At 40.1% G+C, this 14444-nt stretch overlaps 1 protein-coding gene across 4 annotated transcripts in view; it reads left to right on the forward strand.

Annotated features, from left to right (window-relative positions):
- The first annotated feature begins 6383 nt into the window (after positions 1–6383).
- Cep152 (centrosomal protein 152) overlaps positions 6384–14444 on the forward strand; it is a 157767-nt gene continuing 149706 nt past the window's right edge. For all 4 annotated transcript variants that reach the window (XM_045157384.1, XM_045157381.1, XM_045157382.1 and 1 more), the window contains exons 1-2: positions 6384–6482; positions 13935–14028. In XM_045157384.1, the coding sequence (XP_045013319.1) occupies positions 13942–14028 (87 nt within the window). In that variant the 5' untranslated portion in view covers positions 6384–6482; positions 13935–13941. The remainder of the gene's footprint in view (positions 6483–13934; positions 14029–14444) is intronic.

The raw sequence follows: 14444 nt of genomic DNA on the forward strand, positions 1-14444 counted from the left end.
AAAGGCATTCAACAAAATCCAGCATCCCTTCACAGTAAAAGTCCTACAGAAACTGGGAATAGTAGGAATACATCTCAACAAAATAAAAACTATTTATGACAAACCTACAGCTAATATAATACTAAGTAGGGGAAACCTTAAAACTTTTCCACTAAAATCAGGAACAAGATAAGGGTGTCCACTGTCCCCACTTTTATTTAATATAGTACCAGAAGTCCTAGCTATAGTAATAAAGCAAGAGACACTCATAAAAGGGATACAAATTATAAAGGACAAGATCAATTATCATTCTTTTCAGATGATATGATTCTATACATAAAGGACCCTAAAGATTCTACCAGCAAAACGTTACAGCTGATAAACACTTTAAGCAACATTGCAGGATATAAAATAAACACACAGAAACCAGTAGCTTTCCAATATATTAACAACAAACATGTGGAGGATATAATCAGGGAATCTCTCTCATTCACAATTACCTAAAAAAATAAATAAATAAAGTACCTTGGAATAAACCTAACCAAGGAAGTAATGGATCTTTACAATGAGAACTTTTAAACACTCAAGCGAGAAATTGTAGAAGACACTAGGAAATGGAAGACAGCTCATGTTCTTGGATTGGAAGCATCAATACTGAGAAAATGTCAATCTTACCCAAAGCAATCTATACATTTAATACAATCCCTATTAAAATTCCAGTGGCAATCTTCACAGAAATACAAAAAACAAAAATCCTAAGATTTATTTGGAAGCACAAAAAACCTCGAATAGCCAAAATAATTTTGAGCAACAAAAATAAGGCTAGTGGTATCACCATACCCAATTTTAAGCTATATTACAAAGCCATAGTAACAAAAACAGCATGGTACTCACACAAAGACAGACATGTAGATCAATGGAACAGAACAGAAGACCCAGATGTTAATCCAGGCAGCCACAGCCATCTGATTTTTGACAAAAATGCCAAAAATATTCATTGGAGAGATGACAGCCTCTTCAACAAGTGGTGCTGGGAAAATTGGATATCTGTATGTCTAAGGATAAAAACAGATCCTTGTCTTTCTCCATGCACAAGAGTAAAGGCCAAATGGATAAGGGGCCTTACTATCAGACCTGAAATTCTGAAACTTGTAGAAGAAAAGGTAGGGGAAACCCTTCAACATATGGGCATAGGCAATGACTTTCTGAATATAACCCCAATTGCTCAGGAAATAAAACCACCAATCAATACCTCATAATAAGAGAAAAAGATGGCGACATCAAAATAAAAGAGAGATTAATGGAGAAGGAGGGGATATGATGGAGAGTGGAATTGTGAAGGGGGAAGCAGGGGAGGGGAGGGAATTATCATGGTGTATTGTCTGTAAGTATAGAAGTTGTCAAGAAAAATATTTAAAAAAAAAGAGGGATGGTTCTCTTTCATACAGGTGAGGAGTGGCCCCAAAATACCCATAGTGAAAGGTATTAACCCCAGGATATCAGACTGGAGCCTGGGTTTCATTCTTTTGGAAGAGGTTAGCAACCTTAATCTTCCCTTCCTAGTTTGGGAAGAAGAGCTCCAGTGACACACTCAGAGAAAACAAGGGAAAGGCTATCAAGAAGCCTCAGGACACAGTGGCTCCCTGAAATGGAGCTGTATTGGGAGAACTTTAGGGCCTGTGCCTTGCCAGGATAAAGAAATTCGCATCTGGTGGCTAGAAAGGGGCTTGTGAATACAGAGTGGTTATTAATGAATAATTAAATCTGTTGGACTAGAGGCAAAGAAGTGGCTAAACTGCGGGTGTGGAAGAACCCTATCATATTGGGGGATAAATTGCATGTCAGAGACAGGATAGGTTTAACTTTAAGGGAATTGAACTGTGAGATTTCTTAACTCACAGCAACAGATATCTTTGCTGGTCAGAGAGATGTCAGGTCATATGCTGAAAAATATTATTGGCCATTGAAAAGGCTAATATAGGACAAAATATTATTGGCTCCAGATTGGTAACATTTATTTATCCACAATTGTTGCAGGCCATCATTGAAGTTCCAGTCACAAGGTGTGGCTTAGGGGATTGTCAAACATCACTTTGTACTTTGTGTACTTGTCAGGCTATTATCCCATGTGGCTTTCTCTTAGAGTCTTATAGAGGACACCAAGTCATGCATAAAGGCAGCCTCTTTCGGAGAGTGATATTAACAGAGCATTATGAAAGAAACTCCTAGATCATATTTGTTGTATGGCAAATTTCCTCTGCATTGAAATGTGTAAACAACTATTGCCAGCTTTATCAAAGGCAGCTGGGTCAACTCACAAGAGATGGTATGGAGAAGGTCATCAGACTCCTGACCTGAGAGGTAGGCCCCTGTGACAGCTGTATGCAATAACACACAAGATTTCATGACCTCAAGGTGGGAGATAGATATACAGAGAGGAAAAGATCTAGGAACAATGGACCCCATTGAGGTGGTGTCTCTGGAGTTTTCATGCTGTGTAAGTAAGTCTTCATCCCCAGGATGAGGGAGGAGTATATGCGGGGCTAATCCTGGTATAGTGAGCCCCAGTAAAGGGCTCTGTGGTCTCATACTCTTGGACAAGGATCTTCTAAAAGTGGCCATGGGCAAGTTGTCATTCAGGGTGGAATAAGACTTTTCCATGGCACAGCTGCTCTGGGGTCCCCAGAGTAAGTAAACCCTCATGCTTAAGCTGAGGGAGGACTATCCAAGGAGTAATTTTGACACAGGGCTTTCCATCAAAGTGGCTGCTTTGGGGCCCCACATTCTTAAATGCTCTGTAAGTACCTCTACCCTATAAACTCACTGGTTCACCAAACTGGTATTGGTGTAATTGTACTTTGGGCTGCCATTTCAGCCCTATTTGGGGTTAAGAAATATATCTGTGTTTTACCAGGGGAAAAGTTTCCCATGACAGTATTAAATCTATTAGACATTATGATCTGGTCAATACCTATATAAATTCTTTTTTGTATATGACATGACATTTACAGGTGACATGAGTATTATATTTAAGGTTGAAAAATAGCAACATTGGTGGTAAGGAAGAAGGAATTGTTAACTTGGATAGGGAATTCATTGGAATTTTTGGAAATATAAAGATTTGGCTTAGGAAGATAGGAAATATAAGAGACTAGTTCTGAAGCAATATTTGAAATATCTTAATTTTAAATTTAGGTTTTTTTTGTTTTTTTTTTTTGAGGTAGGTTCTCGCTGAGGTCAAAGCTGACTTGGAATTTACTATGTAGTCTCAGGGTGGCCTTGAACTCATGGCGATCCACCTACCTCTGCCTCCCGAGTGCTAGGATTAAAAGTGTACGCCACCACGCCTGGCCAATTTTAAATTTCAACATGACAGAGATTAAGAAATGAACTACTTTTGAGATTTAGTTTTTAGTTACTTGGTAAAAAAAATGGTTAATTAGCACAGAGATGTTTGTAGTTGTGTTATGGAGATAAGAAGAAACACAAGATGATCTTCAGTACAGCTCAGAAGGTGCAATACAAACTATGGCCTTGAAATAGTACAAAAACAACAGTGTCAGTACAAAAGGTTATGCAGTATGGGACATAGCCAACACAAAAGTCTACTGCAGTACAAGACATAATTTTGCAGCAGGGGCTTTTAAATTTCCTTACTTTACTTTCCATCTTAATATGAGTGATAGCACTATAAATAAATTTGTCAACTTTGCCCCATAGAGTTGAATTACATAAACAAGGTGAGAGAATTACAGAGAAACATTTTAGAAAGTAGGCAGATTTTATTCTTTAAAGATCTAATAGCTATAAGTACAGGCAGAGCATGTTACCAGTCCTGAAAACAGGGGGCTGGGGGTGTGGGACCTCCCTGGGTGTCTGTCTTTGTTTATGTTATCGAGCTGGGTGGCAGGCACTGATTTTTTCAGTTATTCAAGGGTTAAGGTTCTGTGTACTGTGATTGCCCTGCCTCAGGTTTCTTCTTGGTGGCTTATAATGAAAAAGAAAGGGAAAAGGACAAAGGAAAAGAAAAAAAAAAACTTAGAAGTTACATAGTGATTTTAACCTTTAGCAAGGAGAGAAAAATTAGGTATCCATATATAGAAATTAAATAGGCCAGTAAAGGTAGGAGTTTCCTTTTGAAGGCAGTCATGAGGAGTTTAGGAGATTGCATTTGATCTAGAGGGATGGCTCGAATTTGGTGTGAGAGGGAGAAACCCAAGCAAGTTATGGCAGGCTGACAGATCTGAGCTTTCTCCTAAGCCCCAGCTGCTTAAGAGAAAGTTTAACTGTGTGTGTGTGGTAGATTTCTAGGGAGGGGCTGTATAGGTGATCATTTCTAGAGAGGAGGTCATTAGGGTGGGAGATTGGGTTCTGGAGGGTTCTGAAGGGACTGGGGCTCGAGGAGGAGAGTAAGGAGGGGCTCAGGATTAAACTCAGAAAGGATGGATGGAAGAGGAGGAGCATTAGCTGATACAGAACTGGGATTCCTTTTGTTTGTCTTCTCTGGGCCCCAGTGTCTTCATTTATCTGCCCATTCACTTATATATTCAGTTATAATTTAACACAATTGTGTTGAGTAACTACCATACATAGGTCATAAATCATGCTAGTAGATATCCAAGAAGTAAATACCTTAAAATATGCATATTGGGGCTTGGGAGATGGCTCAGTGGATAAAGGGCTTGCCACACAAATGTGAAGATCTGACATCAGATTCCCAGCACCCACATAAATGCCAGGTGGGCATAGCAACCAGCCTATAATCCCAGGGTTGGGGAGACAGAGAAAGGCAGTTCCCTATGGCAAGCTGGCTCATTAAAATAACTAAATTGACAAGATCTAGGTTCAAGTAAGAGACCCTGACTCAAAAGATGGAATATGACTAAGGAAGATATTCTACATCAATCTTTGACTTCCACATGCATGTGCACGCAAACACATACAAAAATCCATATACACACATGTACACCAGACACAGACATTACATCAGTCTACCAATGAAACTCACAGTAACTGATTATAACCGATTTAAGCACTACCCTATCTCATAGTAAGTATACGCACTGCGTACAGATCAGTTCTGCTAAGTGAAGTACATGTCTGTCCTGAAAGACTCCCAAGGAAGGCTTTGCTTTTTTGAAGACTCAGTGGGTGAAGGAGGTGGGCAATACAGGTGAAAGAAACAGCTCAAGCAAAACAAAAACAGTCTGGCAATTATTGGTAGCTTAGCCGTGTGGTTTCATTCAAATTCTGTTATTCTGGATTAAATGCCCATTAGACACAAACCCTAGGCTAGCTGCAAATTATAGCGTAGTAGGAATAGGACGGTGAGGCGACAAGATTCAGAAGAGCCTTGGACAAGTATTTTATTCCACATGGGAAAGGTTTAAACGGATATGTGAACCTGCTGTCACTAAGTTTTTGGTATTGACCTAGTCCTCTGACAGTAATGGGCTTTACGGAAGAAGACTGAGAGGTGCTGTGTTTAAAGGACAGATTAATACGCACCTATGCAGGACAAGAAAATTCACATCCAAGGAAATTCAAGTGCAGAATGAATAGACACTTAGGAATTTGTACTGTCTTATCAATAAAGAAATAAAATTTACACAACATCACCTAGTAAGCCCGCAGATAAAGCAAAAACAATAAAGAGAATATAAAGGATAAATCGAAAAGCTTCTAAGCGTTTGGGTGGGGAAACTGTGTTACTGCAGCCGAGAGCTGCTGTCAGTCGCCAGGTGTACTTCATCCTAAGAAGGAGAGACGCTGGGGTGTACGGTAAAGCCCGCCTACTGTAGTGAAAATCTTTATTCAGCCCCCCCCGTTTGAAATTATTCTGAGTCATTTTTTGTTTCTTTTTAAATCATTTGTGTGTATGTGTTTGCATGTATGGGCGCATGCGAGGAAGTCAGAGGACCAGAGACAGGGTCTCTTGTGGCAAACTATCTCACCGCAAACGAAACAGGCTTGCTGGCCCTGGAGCTTTGGGTTCTCCTAGCATGGCCTCCCACTGAGGTAGGCGCATTGGATCACAGATGCATGAGCCACTTTGCATCCGGCGGTATAAGGGCGGCTGAGGAATTGAAACCGAGGGGACAAGCTTTGCAAGCAAGCGCCTTTGACTGCCCAGCTATCTGCCCAGAGTCAAGTCTTTCATAATTGGCCCACAACTTTACCAATGGCTGCACAGGGGGATCTTCCCGCCACTTCTGGCGCCCGCTTCAAACAGCCGTAAATTTGCAACAGCGGCCGACCTCTCAACCAAGCGTGCGGGAGGCGGGCACTTCCGCCCAGTAGCCCCGCCCACCATGCACGGCCCCGTCCCCAGCCGAGCCTGCGCAGGTGATTGGAGGAGGTGGCTGCTCTTCAAGCGCTTCAGCCTCCGGCTTGGTTGTGACAAGGAAGCAGCTTGCGGATTGGTTAGAGTGCAGGGTTTTTGCTGCAAGTAGCGCAATGCTGGGCTGTAGAGCTGCCGGCTCGTGACAGCTTCAGTGGCCTCGGTGAGTTAGCCGGCTAGACTGGGCTTGGGGCTGGGGTACGAGGAGTTGCAGGGACTTCGGGAGACTGAGTAAGGTTTCCGGGATGGCCTTGACTGAGAATTGTCATTGAGAACTCTTCATCCCCTGAGATCCTACTTAGAGGCGACGTCTGGGAATCCCTCCTGGTTCTCCATACAGCTGAGGTGTCCCCAGAACCTGTCCTGGGCACCCCACGGTGGTCACACTGCCGTCCTGCCTGACTCACAGCGGGTGCTTTGTGCACGTGTGACTCTGCTACCCAAAACCAGTTTATGTTAACATCGCTTGAAAAATTAATTATAATACTGCAGTGTTAGCTCCTGATTATCATCTACCTATATATCAATTATCTATCTTGTTTTTCTTTTCCTTCCTTCCTTCCTTCCTTCCTTCCTTCCTTCCTTCCTTCCTTCCTTCCTTCCTTCCTTCCTTCCTTCCTTCCTTCCTTCCTTTCTTTCTTTTTTTCTTTTTTTTGGTTTTTCGAGGTAGGGTTTCACTGTAGTCCTGCTGACCTGGAATTCACAGTGTAGTACTCTCAGGGTGGTCTCGAACTCAGGGCCTTCCTCCCACCTTTGCCTCCAGAGTGTTGGGAACGCCTGGCTTGGTCGGTCGGTCTGTCTGTCTCTGTGTGTGTGTGTGTGTGTCTCTCTCTCTATATATCTATACATACATACATACATACATACATACATACATACATACATACATGCATATATATATATAATCTATCTCCTGGAGTCATGGCCTTCGTGCAGCTTTGTGTTGTATTTGTGTGTGGTTGGAGAGGCCATTCATACTTTCTTTCACCTGTGAGAGCCTGCTGTGTTTTGGGATTACTGTTTCCCTCCTCCAGTCATCCTGGTTAGTTCAAGCTTCTGTCATTAGCACAGATCACATGATGTTGTCATCATTTTTTTGTCTCTTTTGTTTTCCTTCACATCCTTTTAGTCTTAAACAGTGCTTTGAAATTGTAACATGAATCTTCACCCAGGTGCTGTAGGTCAAAAACAGCCCAGTTCACTCTAGCTGTTTCCCTTGTAGAAGAGAAGTTAACATATAAACAAGTAAAAGGTCTTAACTCCTAAGGCAATTTTTAGAACCCTATTATCTGTGACACTTACTATGTTGTAGCCATGAATATGTGTGATTTAAGCTGAAGTTCATCATGTAGTGTGATAATATTTGACATATGCATTTCTCAGATTAGGTGGTCATTTTCAAATAAATGAGAGGCTGAAGTTGAAGTCATAAGCTAATTATAAAAAAATGTAGTCTTGATAGTGCAAAGAAGTGACTTGTTTCATGAGAAACAACATTTCGGGAGACACATGGGAGTGTGGCATTTTTGCCTCAGAGAAGGGTGCGTATGTTATTTGAAATAAGGTTCCCCAGGCTGTACATTTCTTCTTTCTCACATACTCTTGTTGCTCCATTTCATTAAGAACGGGAGTTTAAGATTGCACAGCTAGTAAATAGAGCAACTACTCTGAGCCCAGGTCTTCCCTAATGTGTGTTCCTCATTCTTTAGTCAATTACAGCCATATTGTGTCTCTTAAGATCTATTTCCAATCTAAAGGCTTCTTTTTTCTGTGAAACTAGAAGCCTTTTTGCTGTGTGCTTTGTACTTATACTTCCGAGTGATTTCAGTGCATTATTGTAGCAGTGAGTTTATGTCATTGTATCCCTAGGAGACTGGGAGCTCCCCTGGCTGGAACTTAGTAGTAGTAAGTTTTATTGAAATACTGAATTTTATATTGAGTATCATGTATTATTATATCAAAAATTCAACAGAAAATTGTTGTGTGCCTACCATGTTCAAGAGACAGATTTTAGTTATGCTTTCAGAGTGCTTAAAGTTTAGTAGATTAATTAAAAAAAAACCCTGTACTAATTTTGCATTGGAATCTTTTTTTTTTTTTTCTCCATGGTAGTGTCTAGTTCTAGCCCAGGCTGACCTGGAATTCACAGTGTGGTCTCGGGGTGGCCTCGAACTCAAGGAGTCCTCCTACATTTTGAGTGCTGGGATTAAAGTGTTTCCTGCCTGACTTGCATTGAAGTCTTTTGTTCAACAAAAGAACTATTTTTTTTTTTCTTTGTGAGGAGGACAAAAAACCCCAGGGATAACAGTGTCAGAAGACTGTCTGTTTTAAGTGTAATGAAAGATAGACATGCTCTTTACGTTCTTGTTAATGGATTCAGATAAAAAAATACTATCTAGAAATAAAGTCTTAACCAGATAGTTGTATTAAAAAAATTAACATACTGTCCACATACTGTTTTGATTCTTTAAGTGGTCAGCCCTCTCAGTCAATAAACACATTGGTATTCTACTATTTTACTAATGTTGGAAAATTTGCCAAGTTCATCCACAAAGTAATTTTACTAAGGTATATGTCCATTTTCAATAGTTTATATTAATGGTTTTCAAATTGATTTTTTTCTTATTTCATATTTTCACTAGTAGTTGACTAAACCACATTAAATACAAACTAGTCAATGCTAGGTGTTACAGTGAATTTTTTTTACAATGTAGCACTTTAGACTTACTTTTTTCTTTTTTCTTTTCTTTTTTTTTACTTAAATAACACTTGAATTCTTGAGCTCAGCATCTTTTAAAGTTAAGTATTTTCATGCTTTTTTTCAATCATTCTTAAATTGGATTATCTTTTTTCCATTTCCTTAGAAAAATTGTCTATGGAGACATTGTTAATGTATATTGTAAACATTTTTATAATTTTATCTCTTTGTCAATTTATTTTGTGATTCATAATATTTGACTTACTGATGTCTTTTGCATAATGATTACAGTTTGATGGAATCTTTTTTATGGTACTATCTTTTGAATTTTTAAAATTATGAATATTATGATGCAGTCTTTAATACCAGTGATAATTAGTAGTGATGAATGCATTAGAGAAAAACAGCTTAGGTAAATTATGACATTTAAAAACTTTTGTTCACCATAGAAATCAATCAGGTTTTCCTTTATGCCTAAAATTAAGATCTTTGGTAGTTTACACCAGAAAGTCTGTTGATACCTTTTTTCCCCCAGTGGTGAATATTGTGTTCTTTCAGGAATCTCATTACATAGTCTGGATCTAAAGCTGCATAACAAAAATATAGATTGGTGTTTTTTTAATCCTCTTAAAACCCAAAATACCTTGTATAATTAATTCAATTCTTCTTTGAAAATAAGTAGCTTGTTATTTAAAGTAGCTATATGTAGCAGTAGATTCCTGTAAATCTTTTTATTTATGATGAGAGAGAGGGGGGAAGGGACGAAGGGAAGGGGGATGGGAGGGAGGGAGAAGAGAGTGAGAGGGAGAGAGAGTAAAAGAGAGAGAGTGAGAGAGGGAGAGGGACTGACTGACTGACTATGCATAAATATGAATGGGCATGCCAGGGCCTCTTGCAAATAAACTCCAGATACATGTATCACTTTGTTCATCTGGGTTTACATGGGTACTTGGGAATCAAACTCAGGACAGCAGGCTTTGCAAGCAAATGCCTTTAATGGCTAAGCCATTTCACCTGCCTCACTTTCTTGTAGCTCTTAATGTGGTACAAATTAGGTGCCCCATAAACTCATGTGTTCCGAATGCTTGGTTCCCAGCTGATGGCAATTTGGGACCTGGAACCTTGTCAAGAAGTGTGTTATTAGGGTTGGACTTACAAGAGTTAATAACCAGTTTCCTCTTGCCAGTGGATGGAACACTTTCCTGTTGCCTTGTCAACCTGATGTTGGCCATGAGGCATTGTACAGTTTCAACTCATGCCAAGTTTTCCTGTGCCATCATGGAGCTTCCCCTTAAACCTGTAAGCCAAAATAAATCCTTTCTCCCCACAAGCTGTTTTGATTGGTGCTTTATACCAGAAATGTGAAACAGACTCCAACAGTAAAATTTGTACCCACAAGGGCTGCTGGAAACCAGACTGTAGCTTTTGACCTTTTGTAACTGATTTGTGGGAGGAATGTGGAAGGATTAGAAACAGTGACTAGAGAGATGTCTTGCAGTGCTGTAAATATAGCTTGATGAATTCTGTTCAGAGTTGAATGACCTGAATTCAGTGAGATCTATGAACTGTGAGATTTGGCTTATGAGGGAAAAACTTTGTTGGATTGGTCTAGAGGCAGTTTGTGTGAGAGGCATGCTGCATTCTGCTTGCCTGTGTTCTGAGAACTTGCACAGAATTGCATTGTGTAGAAATGGATTGGTGTGAGCACAGGGGATTTGGCACAGAAAGAAATGAAAGCTTTGGGCTAAAGACAGTATCTTGGTTCAGCTGCAATTGTTTGAAAGATTACAACCATTGAAATTGGGCCAGCTGTTCTGTACTGGGAAAGCAGGAAGAATGTGGACTCTTTTGAAAGTGAGTGTCTTGAGTGCTGAAGGAATATCCTGCTCTTTTGTTGCCTTTTATTACCCTCTGGTAGTTGGTAGCCCACCAAGTACTATGGAGTATAACAAACATAGGAAAGAGAGGGTCATTGAATGTACAATGTAGTTTTGTTTTTTTGGAAATGACCATGGGCAATGTGAAGCAGGCTTGTTGAATTACCTGTGTGGAGACCTGATGGAGCCATGAGGATGAACTCTGGGCTGCAGTGGAGACCCAGTGAAATCCCAACACTGTGAGAAGGCAACCAAGGAGAGCTGCTGGTTTGTGGTGACTATTTCCCAGGCTTTGAGCAGCCCAGCTGGAGTGGAGGAATTGGAACTCCAGACTTTGTCACTAGGTAGAGATGTTAGACTTGGAGCTATAGAACTTGACATTTGCCCTCTTTGTTTTAGATCTTGTATTGGTTTAATCATTCTTTGCTATGTCCAATGCCTCCTCCTCCTCCTTCTTCTTTTTTTTTTTTTTTTTGCAGTGTGACTGTTTATTCTGTGCCATTATTATTATTATTACTATTATTTTGGTTTTACAGCTAGTTAAGAGACCTTGGACTGTGGGGGATATTTGAACAGTATTGGAATTGATAAAAAAAACTATGGGGACTTTTGAGGTTGGGCTGAATGCATTACATTTTACATCATGGATGGCCATCAGTTTATGGGGGTCAGAGGTGGAATGTGGTTTGAATTAGGTCTCCCTCATAAACTCATGTGCTCTGAGTGCTTGTTCCTCAGCTGATGACAATTTGGGAACTGGAACCTTGTTGGAGTTGTATTGTTGGGAGCTGGTTTATGGTTGTTATAGCCAGCTTCCCCTTGCCAGTGAGATGGCACACTTCCCTGCTGCTGTTGTCCACCTGATGTTGGCCAGGAGATGATGACCACCCTCTGCTCATGCCATGTTTTTCCCTGCAACACTTAACATCCTTTTTCAACATTAACATGAATAATGCCAGGTTAAGAAAAGATTTGGAGGGAAAACCTTTCTCTTCTTTTGCATAACAAAGGAGAGATTAACCCAAATTCCATATTCTGTCTTGTGTTTATGGATCAATGAGAGGGGGTGAAGAAGATGGTATAAATTTAGAAGGTGAAAAGATTCTTCAACTCAGGGATGTCTTTTAGTTCCAGCCTCCTCAGTCTCTGTGGTGACATGTTAAAGCATACCCCTGTTTCCATCATCTGTGAAGTCTGTAGCCCTGAGGTCTCCTGTTGGAGTGAATAGAACCCTAGATAATGCGTTGATTTGTTTCATCCTCCCTATCAACCAGTGTAAGCTCTCTACCGTGTTTTTGTCTTTATCTTATGCTGGCACACAAGAGAACCCTGGCAGTGCTGGGTAGGGACAAGCCTTTGGATTGCTCGATGAAAGAATATGTGTCCCTTTCCCCTTGTGTCCTGGGTACAATGATAGAAAGGAATAAGTATGTCTGCCCTAAGAAGGAGAAGCTGATGTGAAATGTTTGAGTTTTGTGATGAAAGGTAGATTGGAAATCAGGGCTTGGCCCAGAACATCATCCAATCCCTGAATAAGCAAAGCAAAAATATGAAGCAAACAATTGGCCCATGGGTTTTTTTTCAGCACTGAAATCACACTTGTGTCAGTGGTCCTTACCATATTTATTTTATTTTATTTTAAACTTTCTCCTTTTTATTTATTTGACAGAGAGGGAGAAAGTGGGTACACTAGCCATTGCAAATGAACTCCAGATGCATGCATCACCTTGTGCATCTGACTTATGTGGAACCTGGGTCCTTAGGCTTCGCAGACAAGCTCCTTGACCACTCAGCCATCTCTCCAGGCCCCCATATTTACTTTAAAATACACATTTTTTGCACATTTTCTCTACAAAATAGGCTGTATTTTAAAATGATACTGCATTATTACGTTACTTGCTTTTTTTAGCAATGCAAATGTAGCTATATGGTGTCTTAGATCTAATAAAATAAACTGTTTTTGTTGTTGTTGGTTACATACTGTGACATAGCTCTCAGCTGTTAACACAAGACAGTTAAAATCTTTGGGCCATTGGATATCTAAGCTTCTTATCTGACTAAAAGTTTAATGGCTTTTTAAAAAAAGTATTTTACTTATTTTCAGGTGGGGGACAGGAGATATAGGGGAGGAGTATGGGAGTGCCAGAATATCTAGCCACTGCAAATGATTTCCAGATACCTATCTGGCTTAATATGGGTTCTGGGGAATGGAACCCAGGTCTTTAGGCTTTACAGGCAAATGCCTTAACTGCTGATCAATCTCTCCGGCCCAAGTTTAGTAACATTTTAGCAGATGGAAGTTGTAGTGAATGAGATGTGGCTCTCACTCATGCAAATGTGTGTATTTCATTGACATGAGGAACATGGAGTGAGAGAACAGGCCAGGGCTGAGTCATTGGTGACACTTGCCTACAGTGTTGGGTAGAGGCATTCTGGGGACTTCAGATGTAGTGTCAGGATCCCTGAGTGTAATGTAAGTAATTTAATAATCCATCTCTCACTGTTGCTTCTACCCTGAACCCTAGGTCCTTTTCTGTTCCTTGGGAGTTAGTGCCTCAGAGTGGTGGTGTCACAGTCTTCATTTCTGGCCGTAGCATTCTGTCAGAACCTGATGTTCTTCAAGGTCCCCAGGAAAGCATGTAACACTTAGATTTTTGCTGTGCTGTGATTTTACCCAGTTAAAAAATAGTTCTTGCTAAATGGTAGCCATCATTAACTCAGGACTTAGGTTTTCTCTTTTTGTAAAGCATGAAATTTGGATTCGTAGAACTCAATGAATAAAGCATAATGTAGTGGATACTATTTGTGCCATGCTTAATACAGTGGCTGTGAGACTTCATTAAGATCTGTATGCTTAGCATTCTTCTAGTCTGTTGTTACTATTTTTTTGTTGTTGTTGTTTGCAAAATTCATTCCATTTTAAGCACCAGGTCATTTGGAAAATCTGATAGTTTTATTACATGTTTGTAGTTTTTCTTTTATATATATTGTATCTAAGGCTGTTTTTTTAATGAATCATGTTCCTTTGCCTTTTCCGTAGGAGGACCATGTCACTAGATTTTGGCAGTGTGGCACTACAGACACAAAATGAAGACGAAGACTATGACGAGGAGGACTACAGAAGGGAGAAAGAGGTAAGTGACTATGGAAAAAGCCCCCAAGCACCATACTTCCAAACTTTTATTTACTGGTCAAAAGTGTATCATTGTGTGTCACTTTTGAAGCAAAATCCTATAACCTGATTTGATAGTTTTAGACTTTTAAATGACAGAGGAATGGAATATTTCTTTTGAGATGAGGATTAAATACAAGTGATGCCACCAGAAAAATGGTTGAATTCTTCAAGAATCTTGAATTTAGGAGGTCATGGCTGTGTTTGGGTAGCTTCTAGGCATGATCATGGAGGTGCAGTAATGCTAATCTGTCACTTGGGGATAGGTAGGGAACAAGTGGGTTAGGGGACTGCAGTAGACAGCACTGAGGGAAGATCTCTTGGAGTCACTATTTGCACTGAGAATTGAATAGGGAAATGAAGCCTGCTGTGCAAGAG

The sequence above is a fragment of the Jaculus jaculus genome, chromosome 8 (genome assembly GCF_020740685.1).
Source record: "Jaculus jaculus isolate mJacJac1 chromosome 8, mJacJac1.mat.Y.cur, whole genome shotgun sequence".
Taxonomy (NCBI): domain Eukaryota; kingdom Metazoa; phylum Chordata; class Mammalia; order Rodentia; family Dipodidae; genus Jaculus; species Jaculus jaculus.